This window comes from Neltuma alba, unplaced genomic scaffold (assembly GCF_004799145.2).
Source record: "Neltuma alba isolate B1F8T4 unplaced genomic scaffold, ASM479914v2 tig00005339_pilon, whole genome shotgun sequence".
Lineage (NCBI taxonomy): Eukaryota > Viridiplantae > Streptophyta > Magnoliopsida > Fabales > Fabaceae > Neltuma > Neltuma alba.
Genome location: NW_021634069.1, coordinates 1 through 18,939, shown reverse-complemented (window position 1 = coordinate 18,939; position 18,939 = coordinate 1). Strand labels below are relative to the sequence as shown.

General features: G+C 37.2%; 3 protein-coding genes across 4 annotated transcripts; all 3 read left to right on the top strand.

Annotated features, from left to right (window-relative positions):
• Positions 1-1,204: 1,204 nt before the first annotated feature.
• LOC114747486 (syntaxin-32) lies at positions 1,205-5,234 on the top strand. Of its 2 annotated transcripts, none has more exons than XM_028935821.1 (5): positions 1,205-1,767; positions 2,114-2,364; positions 2,523-2,659; positions 2,924-3,118; positions 4,811-5,234. In XM_028935821.1, the coding sequence occupies exons 1-5, from the start codon at positions 1,530-1,532 to the stop codon at positions 4,968-4,970; spliced, it is 981 nt and encodes a 326-aa protein (XP_028791654.1). In that variant the 5' UTR covers positions 1,205-1,529; the 3' UTR covers positions 4,971-5,234. The 2 variants fall into 2 exon arrangements, with proteins under 2 accessions (XP_028791654.1, XP_028791653.1); XM_028935820.1 differs by having other exon boundaries at positions 1,206-1,767; positions 2,523-2,689.
• A 2,062-nt stretch (positions 5,235-7,296) lies between these two features.
• Positions 7,297-10,321, top strand: LOC114747494 (nuclear ubiquitous casein and cyclin-dependent kinase substrate 1-like). Its single transcript, XM_028935830.1, has 3 exons — positions 7,297-8,106; positions 9,126-9,381; positions 9,662-10,321. Exons 1-3 carry the CDS (start codon positions 7,792-7,794, stop codon positions 10,048-10,050), a joined length of 960 nt encoding a protein of 319 aa, XP_028791663.1. The 5' UTR covers positions 7,297-7,791; the 3' UTR covers positions 10,051-10,321.
• Positions 10,322-13,439: 3,118 nt separating this feature from the next.
• On the top strand, positions 13,440-17,615 carry LOC114747493 (uncharacterized). Its single transcript, XM_028935829.1, has 4 exons — positions 13,440-14,570; positions 15,776-15,974; positions 16,070-16,124; positions 17,579-17,615. The coding sequence occupies exons 1-4, from the start codon at positions 13,486-13,488 to the stop codon at positions 17,602-17,604; spliced, it is 1,365 nt and encodes a 454-aa protein (XP_028791662.1). The 5' UTR covers positions 13,440-13,485; the 3' UTR covers positions 17,605-17,615.
• Positions 17,616-18,939: the final 1,324 nt, after the last annotated feature.

Genomic DNA, 18,939 nt, shown 5'->3' with positions numbered 1-18,939 from the left:
AGAAAATCAGAAACAGATTTTATTTAGCTTTTGTCTGTATATCACCACTTTTTGCATTATTATAAAATTCACCTCCTCTACGTTTTTTTTCCAAACAGATAACACAGTTCAATTCGGGCGAATCTTTTGTTTTCACCTGGAACTTGTGAATAATTTGTTTTTCCCCCTCAACCGTCCTCGATTTGAATGGTCGCACATGAATTTTTACTCCGATTATGAGTCTAATATTGAACTTGATGTGAAATAACTGTATTTTCACTTTTTAGTATTATGTTTATTCTGCTTTTTTATTTTGGAGTGTTTAGATAAAAATCAAATTAAAATTTTAAAAATAATTTCACCACATACAAAATAAAAATATAAAATTTTTTTTACCTCAATATGTGATAAAATACTTTCAGGAAAACCAAACATTTTCTGACCAAAAGGAAAGGGAAACCGAACATTCCCTTTAGTGTTTCCCATATTTAATCGATTTATTGAATTGAATTACTCGTATCAATTTGTGATGTAAGGGGGGAACATGACAATGTAATTTATTTTTTTAATTTTTGAAGGCAGGCAAAAAAAAAATCCACAATTCACACAAAAAAAAAGGAAAAATTACACTCAAGTCTCATAGAAGATAATTAATTCAGAAAAAGTCTCTGAAAATCCCGAAATGATTCTTAAATCCCTAGGGACCTGTATGTAATAAATTGTAATTATGAAATTACCTATTACCTCCCATTAATTTGAACCCAATGCAATTTATTTACAACCTCAGTGTTGACTGTTGACAACTCGAGGAGAAATACTTAACAACCTCGGCACTGCTCCTGGTATCTCACAGAGTGAGTTGTCAAGAGCACTGTCAAGGTCGTCAAGCACTTCTTTTCGGGTTGTCAACAGCTACCGCTGAGATTGTAAATAAATTGCTGCAATAAAATTAATGGGAGTAAATAAGTAATTTTACAATTATAATTTATTACACATAGGTCCTTGGAGATTTAGAAATCATTTCGAAATTTTTAAGAATTTTTTCTAAATTAATTATCTTATGTAAAAACTGAGTGTAATTTTCCAAAAAAAAAAAACATCAATCTATCAATCTAAAAAGTACATAAATAATAAATAAATATGAAAATAAAATAACGACGTCAGTACGTGGCGACGGCACTATGAGCTTAATTGCAATTTAAGGCGAAGCCCAATTCCAAGAACGGTGCGCGGGTAGAACCATTCCCCTTTTTCTCTTCTTGGCGCCGGATGAATAACATATCCCGTCAGATTCGTTGCAAGGCGCTCCTTCTTCGATCTTTCTGTCATCTGCTTTCAATTTGGCTTTGAGCATCAGCCGAATTCAAATTTGCAGTTGCTGCTGTATTCTTGGCACTTTTAGATCAGATCTAGGGTTCGCTTTGATCGTTATTCCTCGATCCCTGCCTGAATAAACTTGGTTTGACGGTGCTGGGTCTGCGGATCTCTGAGAGTCATTGGTAATTGCATCTGCTTCTTTCAATTTCCGGTTTCTACGGTGGGCTAGGAAAATGCCTGTCAAATCGGCGCAATCATCGTTTAGGGATCGGACACAGGAGTTTCAGAGTATAGCAGAGAGGCTAAAGAAATCAGTGTCGTTCGGATCAGGATCAAACGGGCCAAGCAGTAGTTCAAGATCGGAGGAACAGCGGTCAGCGATAGCAATTCAGTCAGAATTCAATAGGAGGGCTTCCAAGATTGGTTATGGAATACATCAGACATCACAGAAACTTGCTAAGCTGGCCAAGTGTAAGTAATTGATTTCAGTTTCCAGGGAAATGTTTATTGTAAGCTGTTTATACCTTCATGCATTTTTTCATCTACATGGGCCGCAGGCCGACACATGGAGTGGGTCCTCGTGCTCAATGTATAACGAATTGAATCGATAAATAAACTGTCATAATATATTTTCAGATTTGTGTTTGTGCTGGGTGATCATTGTTGTTTTGTTAATTTCCCCACCGTAAAAGAAAAGGAGTGTGAACATTTTTAGTTAGTTTAGGGGAAGAATGTCAGTTTGAATGCTCTTTCAAGCAATTTTTGAGCATAGCGTGCAGAAGATGACGACTTATTTTGCATTCACTTTAATTTGTAGTGGCAAAAAGGACGTCGGTTTTCGATGACCCCACCATGGAAATCCAGGAGCTCACAGCAGTTATTAAGCAAGATATCACTGCATTGAACTCTGCCGTTGTGGAACTGCAGCTAATCAGCAACGCTAGAAATGACAGCGGAAATATTTCTAGTGACACAACTAGTCATTCAACCACAGTGGTGGATGACCTTAAAACCCGATTGATGAGTACCACAAAAGAGTTTAAAGAAGTCCTTACCATGCGAACAGAGGTATGTTATGATATTGATGCACTTAGGTGTGTCAATCGGAAAAAAGTGGTGTTTTTATTTTAATGTTATTTTATTTTATTTTGGTGCTTTTTTGAACTTATTCGCATTTTACATCTTCGCTGCTTTGACTAATGATTTAGTCTTACTGTATTATGAAGAACTTGAAGGTACATGAGAATAGAAGACAGTTGTTTTCTTCCACTGCTTCTAAGGAAGCTGCAAATCCTTTTGTTCGTCAACGTCCCTTGGCTGCAAAGTCAGCTGCCAATGCCCCTGCACCCCCATGGGCCAGTGGGTCAGCATCTTCATCTCAGTTGTTTCCAAAGTAAGTTACGCCTATTTATTGATTATTGATTGGCTGTAGTTACAAATACGTCTGTATGTTTTCTTTGTTAGCTTTCGGCTATGCATTTGAGTAAGAATATTGAATTGCTATGTTTTTCCATTGCAATTTTTTTGGGACATCTCAGATCTAATGGAAATGCACAAATTGGCTTGTTCATTGGCATGCTCTCAGATCAGCCTGTTATTAATATTATTTTCTTGAAAAAAATCACAGGAAGCAAGTGGATGGGGAGAGTCAACCGTTGCTGCTGCAGCAGCAGCAGCAGCAACAAATGGTTCCATTGCAGGACACATATATGCAGAGCAGAGCCGAAGCTCTTCAGAATGTTGAGTCCACTATTCATGAGTTGAGCAGCATTTTTAATCAATTGGCTACACTTGTCTCCCAGCAAGGGGAGATTGCCATCAGGTTTTTACTCACCTCACTAGTGCGCTGTATAAATATCTGCTTTTTTTTTTTTTTTTAATCTCTTTATTTTCCTGTATGATATGCAAACTGGGATACTATAATGTTTAATGTCACTTGAATATTAAGTAATTATTCGCATTAGGGAATGAGGCTAAGCCCTATTAAGTGAACTTGGATGCAAGCTGCATTGTATGTAGATTGCCTTGGCGTCTTTGTAAATTTCTGGGCTTTGAGAGAAGTATAGCTTAATAATGTAGTTGCTGAGAGAGATAATTGAAATTTTACAGCTTAGTGCGTATTGATTATTAGGTCCTTTGTCTTGCTGTATGAATGTCTTGTTTTACGAATTTCTTAGTAAACCGTTGGTAACTTTTAAGTAATATTTGTTTTAGTACCAAGAAAATGGAAGGTATTCTTAAAATCTCATTACTGTTGCAATTCCAAGGGACTTACTTCATACGTATCCTACGATTGGATGGGAAAGTTTAAACAAGTGATATGTGAAATCACTATAGGCAACTCTAACTCGCATATGACTGCTGGAAGAGTTCAGGGGACCGGAGTGTCTTGGCTGGTACTGATCAGGGAACTGGTCTGGTTCTATTATGAGACTGTTTTTGTTTTGTTGTTGAAGTGTTGATCATGTTAGTTTGACCAGATTGGGCAGGTCCCCCGGGGGGTTTTTAGTGTATATTTAATTAGTCTATAGCTTATCGTAGTAATTTTTTAATACCACCTTATATCTATATATTAACTCACCAAAACAAAATATACAACTTAACTATTTTCATTTTAATTATATTTACTAATGGCTAATTGCTTCAACTTTGCTTGGTAATTGAACTAGAGATCCATGGGCTGTTCTCAACATACTGCTTGATCTACTCTTCTCATTGGTACATTGAACATGTTCGAACCACCTCAAACAACTTTCTATCATTTTTCTTCAATAAATGCTACAACGCTTTCCCATATATGCTCATTATGAATCTTATCTTTTCTTGTATTGTATGATTACACATTCATCTCAACATTTTTGTCTCGGCCACGCCCATTTTATGTTCATGTCATCCTTTCAAAGGTCAACATTCACTACCATTAGTATTATTGGTCTTATAACAATGTGATAAAACCTCTCTTTTATCTTATTAGCCACTTTTTGATCACAAATAACTCCGATAGCCCTTCTCTCCTTAAACCACCTAGTTTGAATTATATGATTAACATTTCCATCAATTTTACCATCTTTTTGTATAATTGATCCTAAATATATGAACTTTATTGCTTGTGGAACGGTTTGATCTTCCATTTTAACCTTCAAAATTTCAAACCACTTCTAACTAATAATTTTATCCCAATTAATTAGTTCTTGGGATTTTGTTGACTGCATTATTTTGTCAATTTTTTCCCATTTGTTTGATCGAACCCTGACGACAATCTTGAGAAGGCAGCGATATCGCAGCTGTTTTATCTCCTGTAAACCTTCATGATATTGATGCGCATGATTCCTAAAAGGGGGAAATCCTATCCTACTGTCATTTTTCTTTTGACTGACTATCGATGGTTGCATATGTGTTCTTTTATTTGATTGCTAGCCGTTTGAATTTGTTATCGTTTGCATGATTTATTTATTCGTTTATTTTAAATCTGGCATTTGTATTTAGACTAAGGGTTTAAGGTCCTTAATTACAGGATTGATGAGAACATGGACGATACGTTGGCAAATGTAGAAGGGGCACAGGGGGCTTTGCTAAAATATCTGAACAGTATATCTTCTAATAGGTGGCTGATGATCAAGATATTCTTTGTATTAATATTTTTTCTCATGGTTTTCCTATTTTTTGTGGCATAGTCATCCTAAAGATACAAGAGAAAATGAAGACACAGGCGACGACCTTCTTATTGGTGATGAGTCTTCTGCATTTCATTAATATTTCTTCCTTGATATTTACATCCATGCCTGCAGAGTTTTAATTCCCCCCCCCCTCCGGGATCTGTGAAATTTGATGCCTGTATGTATTGATTTATGTAACAAGGTTACCAAGTAGAAGAATTGCGCATAATCTGTGTTCATTTGCGATTTTGTAATTATTTTATTGATAAAGTTTATTGGCAATATTCGTACCCACACCTGGAAACATGGGAAAAAACAAACTGATTATAGAAGTGGTTAATAATTATGAGTTAAATACAAGAGAAGTTAATTGAGGGATGGATTTTCTGTGGCTAAATTTGAGACTTTTATATCTTTAGCACTGGTAATTTGGTTCAATTCAGTGTTCATCTTATTGGAAGGTGCGAAGGTTGTGCAACGTATATAAGAATATGTGTAACATAAATAAGCTATGAATTGCTCATGGGTTAGCTAATTATGAGTTGTAAGACAGTTTTGTTTTGTTTTTGGTAATATGGAAAATTGTAAGATGATGGAATGGCCGATTCTGTACCTATTTGCTTGCGTTTGCATTTCTTGACTCGATTCCGGCTACGGAGAATGTAAATTTTGCGATCCAGTGAAAGCATCCTACAGAATCATCTCAATTAGTATTGTGAAGCTGCTATTAACATCAGCAAGGTATATTATGCATCTCAGTTGGTTCGGGATTGCATTAGTAGCTACAAAGACTTCAAGGGGGAAGCGCCCTTGCTGCTGAAATATAGGCGTGCTTGGTGGGGGTTAAAACGAGCTTGGGACAGTGGCACAAGGAAACTTGTTCTGAGGAATGATTCTGTCAAAGCAATCAACACAATTCGGAGCGACAATCCGGAGTCCCAATCTGACCGGCGCGTCATAGCTGAAGTTCAGCATATGTTTGGAAGGGCATGGCAGGTTGATCTGGAAATAGTAGACGGCAGACACCCGGGCGAAACAAGCACTCCGAGACACGACTTGACTGCAAGTCTTCCATCCTGGAGCACTAGGAGAGATGCTTCACTAGGACCTAGGAGACTAATCTTTCTCTCAGCCTTGCTTCTTGTCTTCTCGCCTTACTCTTACCTTTATATTAAAAAAAAAAAAATAGTGATCTTGATTGGTGGCGGACTCAAACGTTAGCTCTTATATCCTCTCTATTTAAATCAAGTTTGAGCCATCAAGTGAGCTTACAATCTAACAAACTCTGACGGTTTTTTCGAGAAGAGAAACAGAGATGAAGGATGACAGTAACATCAAATCATTTTTTTTTTATACAAGAAAATTTAAGTGAGTTGGTTCCTGTAAACTCACTAGGATCAAAGTTTACTTAATAAATCAACTCTTTTTCGTAACATCAAATCAAATTGCAATATCAAACATTGCTCGAGACTTTATCCTGGCTATAGGGCCTAGATTTCTACTAGTCTTGGATTGCATTCTTGTTTATGCAATACTTTCACTCAATTAACGGGATATATGGCAGAGGAGAACTTTTTTCAGATAATATGTAATTTTAGAGAAATTATAGTGATTTTCATGCATTTGAATTCCCCTCCCCCCTACAATTCATGTATTTGAATTTGATAGAAACCAAACAAGGTGCAGTTTTTATATTATTATAAGAAATTCTATGTCGAATTACCTTTTATGCATTTGTAATTTATTAATTAGTTAATTAATGATTAAATATGCATGATTATTGGCAAAAAAATAAATTAATATACATAATTAATATAAAATATAAACATCCTGACAAGTCATAACATTTACAAATGGTAATCGACTTATTCTGCAGGCTTTGTGGAATATATTAGTAATATATCTAATAATCATAATTAATATGAAAAATACGTTGGCAAAAAAATTAATATGAAAAATAAAATTTTTAAGGCTGAAGAGCCGAAATTACCATATAAATGTTAAATAAAACTTTTAAAATGTTTAACTGAATTAAGCTTCGGCCAAAAAACAAACCTGAATTAAGCGCGCTAAATTCAGCCTAGGGAGATGCGTGAAAGAGGCTGTTTTTTGGCCCACAAGCCCGTCAAATTCAGTCTGGGGAGGTCAGGGAAAGAGTTTTTCATTTTTTTGGACCAAAATCGAAAGAGGGTTGATAAATGTTAAAAATAAAAAAAAGAAAGAAAGAAAGAAAGAAAATTTACATCCACCGGGTTATATTTAGCCTCCCAATTTTTCTTTTTTTGAAAAAAATCCCTGACCTCTTCTATATAACCTTTCTTCCGTGTGTTCTTTGTCATCGTCCATTATAACCCTAGTTCTCAGAAACGGAAGGCCTAGCACCGTTGCTCCGTCGCCTGTGGCTCACTCATTCTCTTCAGTCGCCACCGTTATAAGAGATAATTGAACCTATCTTGCATCTCCAACTTGTTCCGCGCATCCCTCTGAATTTGTCAGCCGTAGCCCTGATCCGAATTAGTTTCTATCGGGAATATTACCTGTCGCTGAATATCAGATCTATAAGAGCCCTTAATAAAAAGAATTGGCATTATTTTTAGTGCTAAAGAAGCTTTTCAGATTTTCATAGCATATTAGCATTTCCGATTTGGTTGTTTGATCTTATTTCGGCAAAATACATTACTTTCAGGAATTTTTTTCCCCCATCTCCAACGACGACTCTGGAGATTACCGCGATAAGTTTGAACTCTGGACCTCCTATTTTCAAGAGTTATACGTATCTCTTACTATTTTGGGCAATTTTTCATCAGTGTGCTTGTGGTTGATCTGTCTATATAGACAAATGGTGGGAGGCGGAAGCAGGAGAGACGAAGGTTCGTTGATGATAAAAAACACAAACGTCTTTGCTGCACTCGATACTCTTAAAAAGAAGAAGAAATCCGATAAGGAGCACAAGAGCAAAGGGTCGTCTAAATCTCAGGTTCAATCTAAGGAACATGACCCTCAGGTGTTCTGGGCTCCCACTCCACTGAATGCGAAATCTTGGGCCGATGTTGATGACGACGACGACGACTACTATTCCACCACTGCCCCGCTTCAGTCTGTCTGGGGCGTTTCTGAGCCACAGCAGAGTGAGGAGAAACCAAGCATTTTGGAGGTTGGATTTTATTGTTTTTATCACCGTTCATGATGTCACCGTAGTTTGAATGTGACGCTCTTTGTTATTAAAGTTGTGATTGAGTGACATTCTTGTTTGCGGGACTGATGCGGTTCCTATTTAGTTAACTTCACTAAACCTTTAAAATGTAGATGATTGATTCTTTCTATCAAAATATGATTCATTCCTTTTGTTGTCATTATTTGTCTCAAGTCTCTTTTTAAATGCTTTGGAGATATTATACGTTATCATGGTGTATAGTTATATCAATGAAGCCTTTGTTTGACAATACATGATGAAAGCAAGAGTAGATGTTAGGGGTTTTATTACACTGTTGCTTGTCAAACGGGGCATAGTTTTGGCGAATATGAGCCCGTCAACATGATTGAATGGGCCAATTCCTTTTTATGGCTTGAGTGCATGAGAGGCTTTGGGAGCTTAGATACAAATGTAATGAAGTGGGGAATGGTTGGAAAATTCAAACGATTTTGAGCATTATAAGTATGGAAATTGATTCCATATGAATCAACTTTAATTATCGTTTTGTTGGCAAAAAAATAATTAACTTTTGATTTTATGTATTGTGTATATCTGAAGTTAGATGTTGAATCCTGCAAAGGAGTTACGTCCATTATGTGGCATGGGGAAGAAGTAAAATTGAGTTTGTCTTCCTACACATACTGGGACTTTACGATGCTTGTGTTTTTTTTTTTGGGAGTTGCTGTCTGTTACAAATAAGTTGTGCTATATCTTGGACAAAGTGGAAAATTTTCTTTTTGAGCACCTATGGACTTGCCTTGTTTCTATGGCGTGGATAAATATGATCCCTTGAATAACAAAAATAAGCTTAGAAGTGACCCGACTCTAACTGTTTAAACTAGCTCAAAGCTCATGTGGGTGATGGGCAGAAAATTAATTGTTAATTTGTTTGCTTGTTATCAACTAATCGGTTAAATTGGCTGGAAAATGTCTTGCATAAGTGTGGATTTGATACTCTTTTAATTCATTTATGATTTCAGGATAGTGAGAGTGAGGAAGATATTTTAGGTGAAGGGGATGATGATGCGGAGGAAGAGCACGATCATGAGCCAGAACAGTCCTTGAACCCTGAACCTGAGGTTAGGAAGCCTACTCAAGTTTCTGTGGCACCAAAGGAGGCAGAACGACAACTTTCCAAAAAAGAAAGGAAGAAAAAGGAACTTGCAGAGCTTGAGGCTCTTCTGGCTGATTTTGGAGTTGCGCAAAAAGAAAGCAGTAGTCAAAATGATTCGCAAGGTAACCATGACAAACTTGCGACATAGTGTATATTTCAGGGAATATTTTGTAAATATTTATGGTATGCTTTCTTTACTTATGCATCTTCCGCATGCAAATATAATATTTTTGGTCGAAGCTTCCCCCTTATTCTATATTTTTTTTAAAGCCTATTAGGGTTTTTATTCAGCCAGAAATTATTTTTCTATTAAAACTTTTGTGGAAGAAAAGAGAATATGAATGTCAAAGAAGCTAACAGCAGAATTCTGCTCAAGCAACATATATCAAATTGCATTTGCAGGTGCCCCACAAAGTAATGAAGATGCTGAGGCTGTTGGAGATGGAGAGAAGAAGGAAAATTGCACTGCGGAGTCAAAGAGTGCCAAGAAGAAGAAAAAGAAGGATAAAGCCTCCAAGGAGGTGAAAGAATCTCAGGATCATCTCGACGGGGCAGATACAAATAATGTGCCTGACGAGGCTGCTGGCGCAGAAAATGCTGGGGATGATAAGTCCACTGTTGATGTTAAAGAGCGTCTCAAGAAAGTTGCTTCTGCAAAGAAGAAGAAATCTAACAAAGAAATGGATGGTGCTGCAAGAGCTGCAGCTCAAGAGGCTGCCGCAAGGAGCGCAAGGCTTGCTGCCGCTAAGAAAAAAGAGAAGAGCCATTATAATCAGCAACCAGTGCGGTAAAAGAAACCCGTTTGTTAACATTGATACAGGAATGTGTATTGTTGTTCATACCATGATGCCGAATAAACAACGGGCTCCTTGCGCTTGTTTGACTTGCATTCATATTGCCATGGACTTGAGAAGTATTCCTCTGTTTTTTCCCCTCTCTTGAAACTTCCAGTTATTAACTGTTACGGACATGCCTTCCTGCCAAAGATGTAGTCGAACTTCATAGCTGTGTATCTTTAGTTCGTTTATCCTCATGACTGATCACCTCTTGGTGTTCTGCGTTATAAGAGGAGTTGTGCTGTAGACCTTGTAAATTCTCCCAATCTTTTAGACCGTGTTGATGTGGTGTTGGATTAGAAGAGCGGTGTGATGCGCATACGTAGCCAAGGCTGCTGTCGAACCATTGTTCTTAATTTGGTGAGCATCCAACGCCAAGCTGCATGAATCGGTATGGAGGAGAGGATGAAAGATGCTCCGTTTGAGTCGGCATAGAGGCTTGAGGAAGAAAACAGAGGCCCGACGACACACTGTGGAGTATGGAAGTGACCGGTGCCAGAGAAGATTAAATTATTCCTTCTTAAACATAGCCTGCGTGATTCGTCCTGCTGAAGCATGAATAACAGTAGCCAAATCCCTCGAGTGCAACGTAAAAGGTGACGGGGGATCACATTCTGAATGTGTGTGAAGTACGGTGGTTATGATTCACACGACCATAACTTGGGACTTTTTTAAGCAAGATAATGATCGTCAAAAGCTCCAAAATATGAAAATACTCGATAAGATTCCATTTTGGAAAGAAAAAAAAAATGCCAATGGACAACCAAGGTAATTTAATTTGGCATTTTTGTCGTGATGATTCTTAGCTTTTAAAGGATGAGAGCTAGAGCTGGGAATGCGGGCTGACGGTGCGGATACGGGCCAGCCCGCAGCGGTGCGGGCTGAAGTAGCCCGCACTTTGGCGGGCTGGCATTTTGCCAGCCCGAGCCCGCCAAGGCGGGCTGGCGGGCTAGCCCGCCGGCCCGCCTAAGTTTTTTTTTTTTAAAAAATATTATTATTTATATAAGTTTGAGCTTAGTTTGTAATGTTAAAATTGGACTTGGAGTTTTAAACTTGAGTAATGAGTTATAATAAAATAATGTGAGGATTAATTTATAATTTGAGAATATATTTTAGAAAAACTAACACATATTTTTTTTCTAAATAATTAATTTGACTATTTTTCTTATCCAAATTAATTAAGTAGATCTTTTATGTATGTATTACATATGCAATTACATGGATGAGAAGATGTAAATATGAAATTTGGGGGTTAAAATCCTCCAATTATGTTGTATAATATATTAGAAATTATATAAAATTAAAAATTAAAAATTAAAAAAAAAAAAAGCGGGCTAGCCCGCCAACCGGCGGGCTAGCCCGCCAACCGGCGGGCTAGCCCGTGGCGGAGCGGGCTGAAAGCGGTGCGGGCTGGAGTAGCCCGCACCTTGGCGGGTTGGCATTTTGCCAACCCGAGCCCGCCATTTTTGGCGGGCTGGCGGGCTGGGCCCGCGGGCCCAGCCCGTATTACCAGCTTTAATGAGAGCTCAATCGGGAAAACTGACCCATATTCGGAAGTCATGGAGATTCAGTTGAAAATGTTTTCAGCTAAACATTTTTGCCACTTTGATTTTTAGTGACAGCTTAATTTGAAAAACTTTACGTATACTGCTGAAAATTGTGGAATCTCATTGCGAAGAGTCTTGAATTAGATTTTTTTTTTTAGCGTATTAATTATGGATGTCTAAAAGATAAAAGCCGTATTAAAAAGAACCTTATATACATGCCGGAAATTACGAGAGCTCAATGGGAATAAATTTCAACCAAGATTTTGCCAAGTCAGTATGGGTTTTTAATAAGCCAAAAAAAAGACAAAACATGGGTTTTTAATTGACATTTTTTAAAATTTCGAGAAACCTTCAACGGTCACTATTTTGTTAAGAAGGCCCTAAGGAGCGCGCCCTTTTTGGGCGCGCCCGACGCGAACTGTCATGGATCGTTAAAGAAGTCAGCAAAGAAGCAATAGGCCATAAGTTCTTTTACAAGAAAGTTTCCCTCGTTCTGAAGCTTCGTATGAAACCTAACGAAGCGTTTAGTAAAGAGCGCGCAGTTTTTGGGCGTGCCTAACGCGAACTGTCATGGAGAGGATGTTGCTAGAATCCAGGCAACATCCGCCGTGACAACAGTAAGCTTCATTATCGTCATTTTGAAGGTTCTACTTAAGCATTTCCTTTAACCCAAGAAATCAAATATGCTTCCACTTTCTTCCTTCTTTTAGAGCCAGATAAACAATGCAAGAAACTAGCCGAAGTTTCCTCCCTTCCCGTCGAGACTCCGAATCAGAGTCCCACACCCAAAGAACGAAACTCAACAAACAGAATCTCAAACTCAACTTCATTTGTATCTTCCAGATCAGTCCATCAGGGTTGAGCACTTTGCTCTGATTCCCGCAGGACAGGCTCTGAATGTTTAGAGTGCTCTGGAGTCTTCCAAACTACTGAGGGACTAAGAAGAACAGCTTCATGTGCCCTGACAAATGACCCACAAACAGTTCGGTGGATGTAAGAGAAGATGATGAACGTGAAAAATCACAGCTTCTTTCTGGGGATTCCTCTTTATGGCTCTTTAGAACTTATCGGCAGCAATAGGGAGATTTTTTATTTAAACAAAATTTTGTTGCCGAAAAGGGATATTCGCAGATGCATTATATCTGCTCAACAAAGTCGGCCGGTGAACCAAGTTTTCAGTTTCTCGCGCTTTTGCTGGGGAAATGTGGAGTCAATGAGGAGAGACCTTGTCTCAAAAAATCAGTCGAGGTTGAAATGCTTCAAGAAACCATTTCCTCCAGGCAAGGCTCTGGAGAGTTATTTGACCTCTTTGTGGAATAAAGGGTTGCTTTTAATTAGGGCCTCTGTTTATACAGCTATTATCTTTGGGATATGTCTATTGGCATGGTATGGGCAGGGTAAATCTAAGGGTTTTATTGAAGCTAAACTATTGCCTTCTGTTTGCTCTGCAATCAGTGCACGCATTCAGCGTAGGCTTGAGTTTGGCAAGGTTAGAAGAATCTCACCATTTAGCATTACATTGGAGTCATGTTCAGTTGGGCCACATGAGGAAGAATTTTCTTGCGGTGAGGTTCCCATAGTTCAACTTCGTCTTCATCCTTTTGCAAGTCTAAGGAGGGGAGAGCTGGTTATTGATGCAGTTTTGTCGCGCCCAAGTGTCCTAGTAGTGCAAAAGAAGGACTATACTTGGTTAGGAATTCCATCATCTGAAGGTGGCATGCGGAGGCACTTTTCAACCGAGGAAGGGATTGATCATCGTACCAGAATTAGGAGGCTTGCAAGAAAGGAAGCAGCTTTTCGGTGGGCAAAAGAAAGGGATGAAGCAGCAAGAAAAGCTGCAGAGATGGGTTACATAGTTTCTGAGAGGATTTCTACTCTATCTGAGGGTGATGCTTCGGAGGCGATTGCTGCTCAATCAGCAGAATCAAAGTCCGAATCCGTCTATTGCCTGAATCAGGGGAAGCATGACCGTCATTGCATGGACTCAGGTATTGATTATGACATAAAACATGCGGATTTGGAAAGATCATTTGGTGTGAAATTTCCAAGTTCAGGGCTTCAAGTTCGGCCTAGAGAAATGCAAAGACGTAGGACTCCCAAGTTGAAGAATAAGGTCAACGGGAGTGGTAGTACTGCCTCTGTTGTTGCTATGAAAATAAAGATTCTTGAACGGAGTTCGTTAGCAGCTCATACTTACTTTCAAGGTCAATTACACAAGGAGTCTGTGGAGACTATATCGCCACCAGGTAGTTCTGATTTTGCGAACCAGGATACTTTTCTGGTGAAGAGCGATGTTGAAAATAATGCAAAATATGTTATCAGTGGTGATGAAACAAGAAATGATGATAGAAGAAGAGTAACGGAGGTCGGAGATCATGGTGTTAGGACTCCTTCTCTAAATGCAAATGTTAATGTGCATTCAGATTCTCCAAAACTTGTTCAGGATCCAGTGTTGCAGACAGGAGTTCGTAAGTTTGAAAATTTACAATCTCATGGGGATGTTGCAGAGCCTGCAAATACTTATAGTTATTTGGCCAAAGAGGAGAAGTTGGGACCTCATGTTGCTCATAGTCAAATTAATGTTAAGTCCAAGGGCCAAAGAAATTTGTCATCTGAAGATTCAGTCTTTACGAACCCTAGGCCTCATCTGGAAACATATCTTCAATTTCCAATTGATCTCATTTTTATGAAATTTGGTTCAAACTTATTCTTTAGATCTATGGAGTTCTTATTTTGCTGTCTTTCTGGTTCTATTAAAAAATTCAAGTCTCACATGGGCCTCGAAGTTGAAGATAGTGTTTATGAGCATGTTGGTATGGCTGATTTTCGTCGTTCCGAAGACACAGGGTTTTTTTCAGTTACACTTGATTCTGTTCATATCAGAGATGCTACAGTGATGCTACTTGCATACGGTGACAGGGAAGCTAGGTGAGAGCCACATTTTATCATTTATTAATTGGCTAGTCTGAAGTGATGGGGAACAAACTAGGTCTCCACCACCTCAAAATTTTAAATATTATTTAGGTAATTAGGGGAGTTTAGCTAAATTTATCTTTTTAATGGTATTATAGAGGTAATTAACAAAGCTTTAAGGACGTGGATTGACAGTTAACATGTTTGATAAGATATCCTTATTGGCATTTGAAGAAATTTAATCATGATGTTAACAGAGGCCAGAGGTGTGTAAGATTCATAATCTATTGTAGTATTGTGATTGATAGAAATCAAGGGTCCCTGACTTTGGGTGTTCAAATCCTCGTGACGTAACCACTGTTTTTTCGGTTACTTCTGTGTGCTTCTTTCAAGAATTTATTGTTTAGATCTTCTTTCAGTCCGCGGTTCTCCTTGTATACATCATGTATGCATGGGTTATGCATGTTCTTAGTCTGAGGATTCATAAGAAGATAGCCTTATTTAATTTTTGTTTATCTATTTGGATACATCATTTCTGGTTCTGTTAAACTTATAACGTTTTTATTGAAACTAGTGTAAAGTCTCGGTGCTCTATTTCATGTTGAGCAATGAATTAATTCTTGTAATCTTATCACAACTTGGAGAGTAAACTTCATATTGTATTGTTTCTAGGGCTTGGTCATAATTATAACGGAGAGAAGTAGTTGCATTGGTAGTGCGTAAATCTTATAATTTGTTTTCATTTTCTGAAATCTTATTAAATGTAGAAGTTTTTATTTGTCTTTTTTTTTTAAAGAAATTATTATAGAAATGACAAATACAGCTGCAGACTGCAGTTACTGTTAATTCAACTGCAAAATATTTCACTTAAAATGTTTCCTTTACTACACCAGAGACATTCTTATCTTAGGTCAATCATGTTATTGCAGCGGATTCTCTTGGTGTTGATTTTTATTGCCACTGCTGTAGCTTTAATGAGAACAAACATGTATATTTTATAAAGTTTCTTGTCAAGTATATAATCTTCTTAATAAATGTAAGATAAAAGGTGTATACAATTTTTCTAAGTATGATTTTGTAGATTATAGAGTGTATGCTCAGATTAGTTGCTGCTGTAGTGGTTCCACTTAATAAAAAGATGGTTTATACTTAGAAATAAAGTTCTTATAGTAAAGTGCTGGTCTGCATCAATTCAAGTATCTTCTGCTTTGTATTTTCAGGGAGATAGAAAATGTCAACGGGCACGTGAAGTTCCAAAACTGCTATAGCCGTCTGCATGTTCAACTTGATGGTAATTGTAAGACATGGAGATCAGATATTATGTCTGAAGATGGTGGCTGGTTGTCTGCTAATATCTTTGTGGACACTATTGAACAGCAATGGCATGCTAATGTAAAAATTGATAATCTGTTTGTCTCGGTAAGGTTTAGAGTAATGAAACTTGACCATGTTTCCGCTTTGTCATTTAAATATACGGTTTGCTTATATCAATGTGTCTGGCCTGATATTTGCAGCTATTTGAAAGGATCCTAGAAATTCCAATCACATGGTCTAAGGGGAGGGCCAGCGGTGAGGTGCTTATCTAATTTTAGTTTGAAAGTTCAGTAAAATGGCATCAAGTCATACTTTTAAAAAAAATTTCTTGCCCAAATTGCTATGACAAAATGGAATGTTGCATTTTAATAACTGATGCAGCATTTACTTGTGTGTGCGCGTGTGTGTGTGTGGGGTTTGGAGGATACTTGTGGCTGGTTGCTTTTCCGTGTTCACAACTAAATGGTCACACACATATTATTTATGTGTGACTAGAACGCCCTCAATATAGAAATTAAGTAAAGTTCCATGAATATTTTTTATTATAATATCTGATGCCGTGCAAAAGTCTTCTGGTTTAATGTGTGCACAAGGCACAAGTCTATCATGCCTTGTGAACTGGCAAGAATCAAACTCTTGGCCACTAGATGGTAAAGGCTTTGACACCATGTCTGGGATTATTTCAATCTAGAAGCTTAAGCTAGTAGGTACTGGCGGTGAATAGTTTTACTGATGATTTCTGACAGTTAAGCTTTTTGCAGTGTTTGGCTTGAGGATCATTTAGTGTTTAATTTTTTCTATCTTTTCTTTATAAAATTCTGGTATCCAAAGAAAATAACTTCTGACAGCGCATAATAATGAGGTTAAGAGAGGATGTGATGATAAAGGAATAGCCATGGAGATAAGGGTGGCAGGAAATGAAGGTGGGGAGGCTGACAATGGGATGCAATTGTCAAAAAATTAATTTTATAAATATGATAATAAAATATGGAATTGTTGTTGAATCATTAGGGTCAACGAGTGAAGATGGCAGATTCCCGCTTGCTCTAATTATTAATAATAGAGATACAAATCGAAAAATTGCCTGAATTGGAACCATAAGTTGTTATGACGTAGGCTTAGAGAGCTGACCTGAAAACTTTTGATGAATTATTGTGATATTTTTTGTCCATGAAATGATGGATTTCTTCTTTCGATACTCAAACAAAAATCTCGATATCTGAATAAATTGGTTGGTCCCAACATGATATTTTGGTTCAACTAGGTTATGCTTTAATCTAGTGGATATTTTCCTGTGTTTTGCTTGGAATTGTTGTCTGCATGGCTAAAGCCCTCTGGAGCCTTATCATCTATTCATCTGATTTTTGGCAATTAAACTTCATATTATGATGTCTTTCTTTAATTATTTTCGATTTTATACATCACACTTTCATGGATTGAATTTTCAGCTGACTTTGACAATGCATATATACCTCCTGGAGGTAGATTTGTTGCTTTGGTGTGGTTATGAACTTTTTACAACTATTCCCACAAATAAATAAATCCAGCCATGTGGCCAATTGTTATGGACTAAGCTATATGATCTTTCATATGAACCAACATTTAATCAATATTTTGGAACTATCTAAATCTTATGTTCAGATTGATCTTTTGCATGTATTATACGCAGAATAATAAATGTTAAATTATTCTTTTGGTCCTTATTTTAGGTTCGCCTATGCATGTCGAGAGGTGAAACATTTCCAAACCTTCATGGACGACTTGATTTAACAGGGGCGGATTTCCAATTATCGGATGCTCCATCATGGTTTTCTGTATGTCCTATTTTCATTTGTGTTAGAATGTGTTGCTCTTTCCTTTCCTTTTTTGACATTTGAATTTTCACTTATAAGTTTACTCAATGACTATTTCAAAAGTTGGATTTAATACCTATTTCATTTCCCTCAAGCATGGAATAGATGCATAATTATTGATGCCTGCTATTTCATTCATTTCAGGCATTAGGCCTAAGGCATATTATTTGTTGACTGTATTGACTACATCATTGGGTGAGCTTAAATTATTACTTTTTATTCTGTATTGTGTCTGTTTTGCAGAACATTTCAGCAAGTTTACTTTTTCGTGGTCAAAGAATATTTTTACACAACGCTAGTGGATGGTTTGGAAGCATTCCTCTAGAAGCATCAGGAGATATTGGCATCCATCCTGAGGAAGGAGAAATTCATCTTATGTGCCAGGTATATTTTCTTGTGCACAAGTGCTCTGATAAAATACGATTTATACTTCTCTAACTGTTCATTGGTTTACCTCACCTCTCTTGGAACTTGCTTGTTCAAAGTTAAATGTTGTGGTATAATATTTCACTGGTGATTCCAAGAGTCTTTGTAAAGCTGTATTCTTAAAACGATTCAATTTTCAAATACTATTCAAATATAAGAAACCTGTGTTCTTGTATAGCTCCAAAATTGAGGCTCTTTATGCTTTATTACTCATTAAATTTGCTTTGTATATTTCTCTCAGTGTTATCTCTCCTTTAGGCTCATATTCCGTGCCTTCGTCAATTCATGATGGATAGGCTGAGTTGTTTCATCTATATTTTAATGCTTTGCATCTTGAATGACCAGGTTCCTGTTGTTGAACTAAATGCCTTGATGAGAACTTTTAAGATGAGATCTCTCTTGTTTCCTGTAAGTTTATTGATTTTAGCTCATTAATTTTAAGACCAAGTTCTGTGCTTATGGAATCAGTTTCATCTTCATGCTCTTCAATATCTGCTGATTTTTCAAGTGTATCTTCAACATATGAACTAGACTTATTCTCTTCCGTTTTCAATTTTGATGCGCAGTTCCTGTTCCTGCTACTGGGCTGTTCTTGATATCTAATAATTCAGTTGTTTTTTTAATGTAAAAGACCAGCTGGATGTTTCATTCTTGCTGTCTATTCATGACTTACTAAGAGTGAAATTGTATCAATTTTTTATTTTTTTCCCCCAAAAAAAAAAGTTATATTAATCAATATCAATCCCTGCATCTCTTCTTTCTATATAAACGGTTTATTGATTTCAGCTGGC

What these genes read in the sequence shown, in the direction of transcription:
- LOC114747494 (XM_028935830.1), top strand. Translation starts at nt 7,792, where the DNA reads ATGGTGGGAGGCGGAAGCAGGAGAGACGAAGGTTCGTTGATGATAAAA. An exon ending in AGAAACCAAGCATTTTGGAG is followed by an intron (nt 8,107 to 9,125) that starts GTTGGATTTTAT and finishes TTATGATTTCAG; the next exon opens with GATAGTGAGAGTGAGGAAGA. An exon ending in TAGTCAAAATGATTCGCAAG is followed by an intron (nt 9,382 to 9,661) that starts GTAACCATGACA and finishes TTGCATTTGCAG; the next exon opens with GTGCCCCACAAAGTAATGAA.
- LOC114747493 (XM_028935829.1), top strand. Translation starts at nt 13,486, where the DNA reads ATGGGTTACATAGTTTCTGAGAGGATTTCTACTCTATCTGAGGGTGAT. An exon ending in TACGGTGACAGGGAAGCTAG is followed by an intron (nt 14,571 to 15,775) that starts GTGAGAGCCACA and finishes TTGTATTTTCAG; the next exon opens with GGAGATAGAAAATGTCAACG. An exon ending in GTCTAAGGGGAGGGCCAGCG is followed by an intron (nt 16,125 to 17,578) that starts GTGAGGTGCTTA and finishes TCCTTATTTTAG; the next exon opens with GTTCGCCTATGCATGTCGAG.
- LOC114747486 (XM_028935820.1), top strand. Translation starts at nt 1,530, where the DNA reads ATGCCTGTCAAATCGGCGCAATCATCGTTTAGGGATCGGACACAGGAG. An exon ending in TCCTTACCATGCGAACAGAG is followed by an intron (nt 2,365 to 2,522) that starts GTATGTTATGAT and finishes TGTATTATGAAG; the next exon opens with AACTTGAAGGTACATGAGAA. An exon ending in CAAGGGGAGATTGCCATCAG is followed by an intron (nt 3,119 to 4,810) that starts GTTTTTACTCAC and finishes CCTTAATTACAG; the next exon opens with GATTGATGAGAACATGGACG.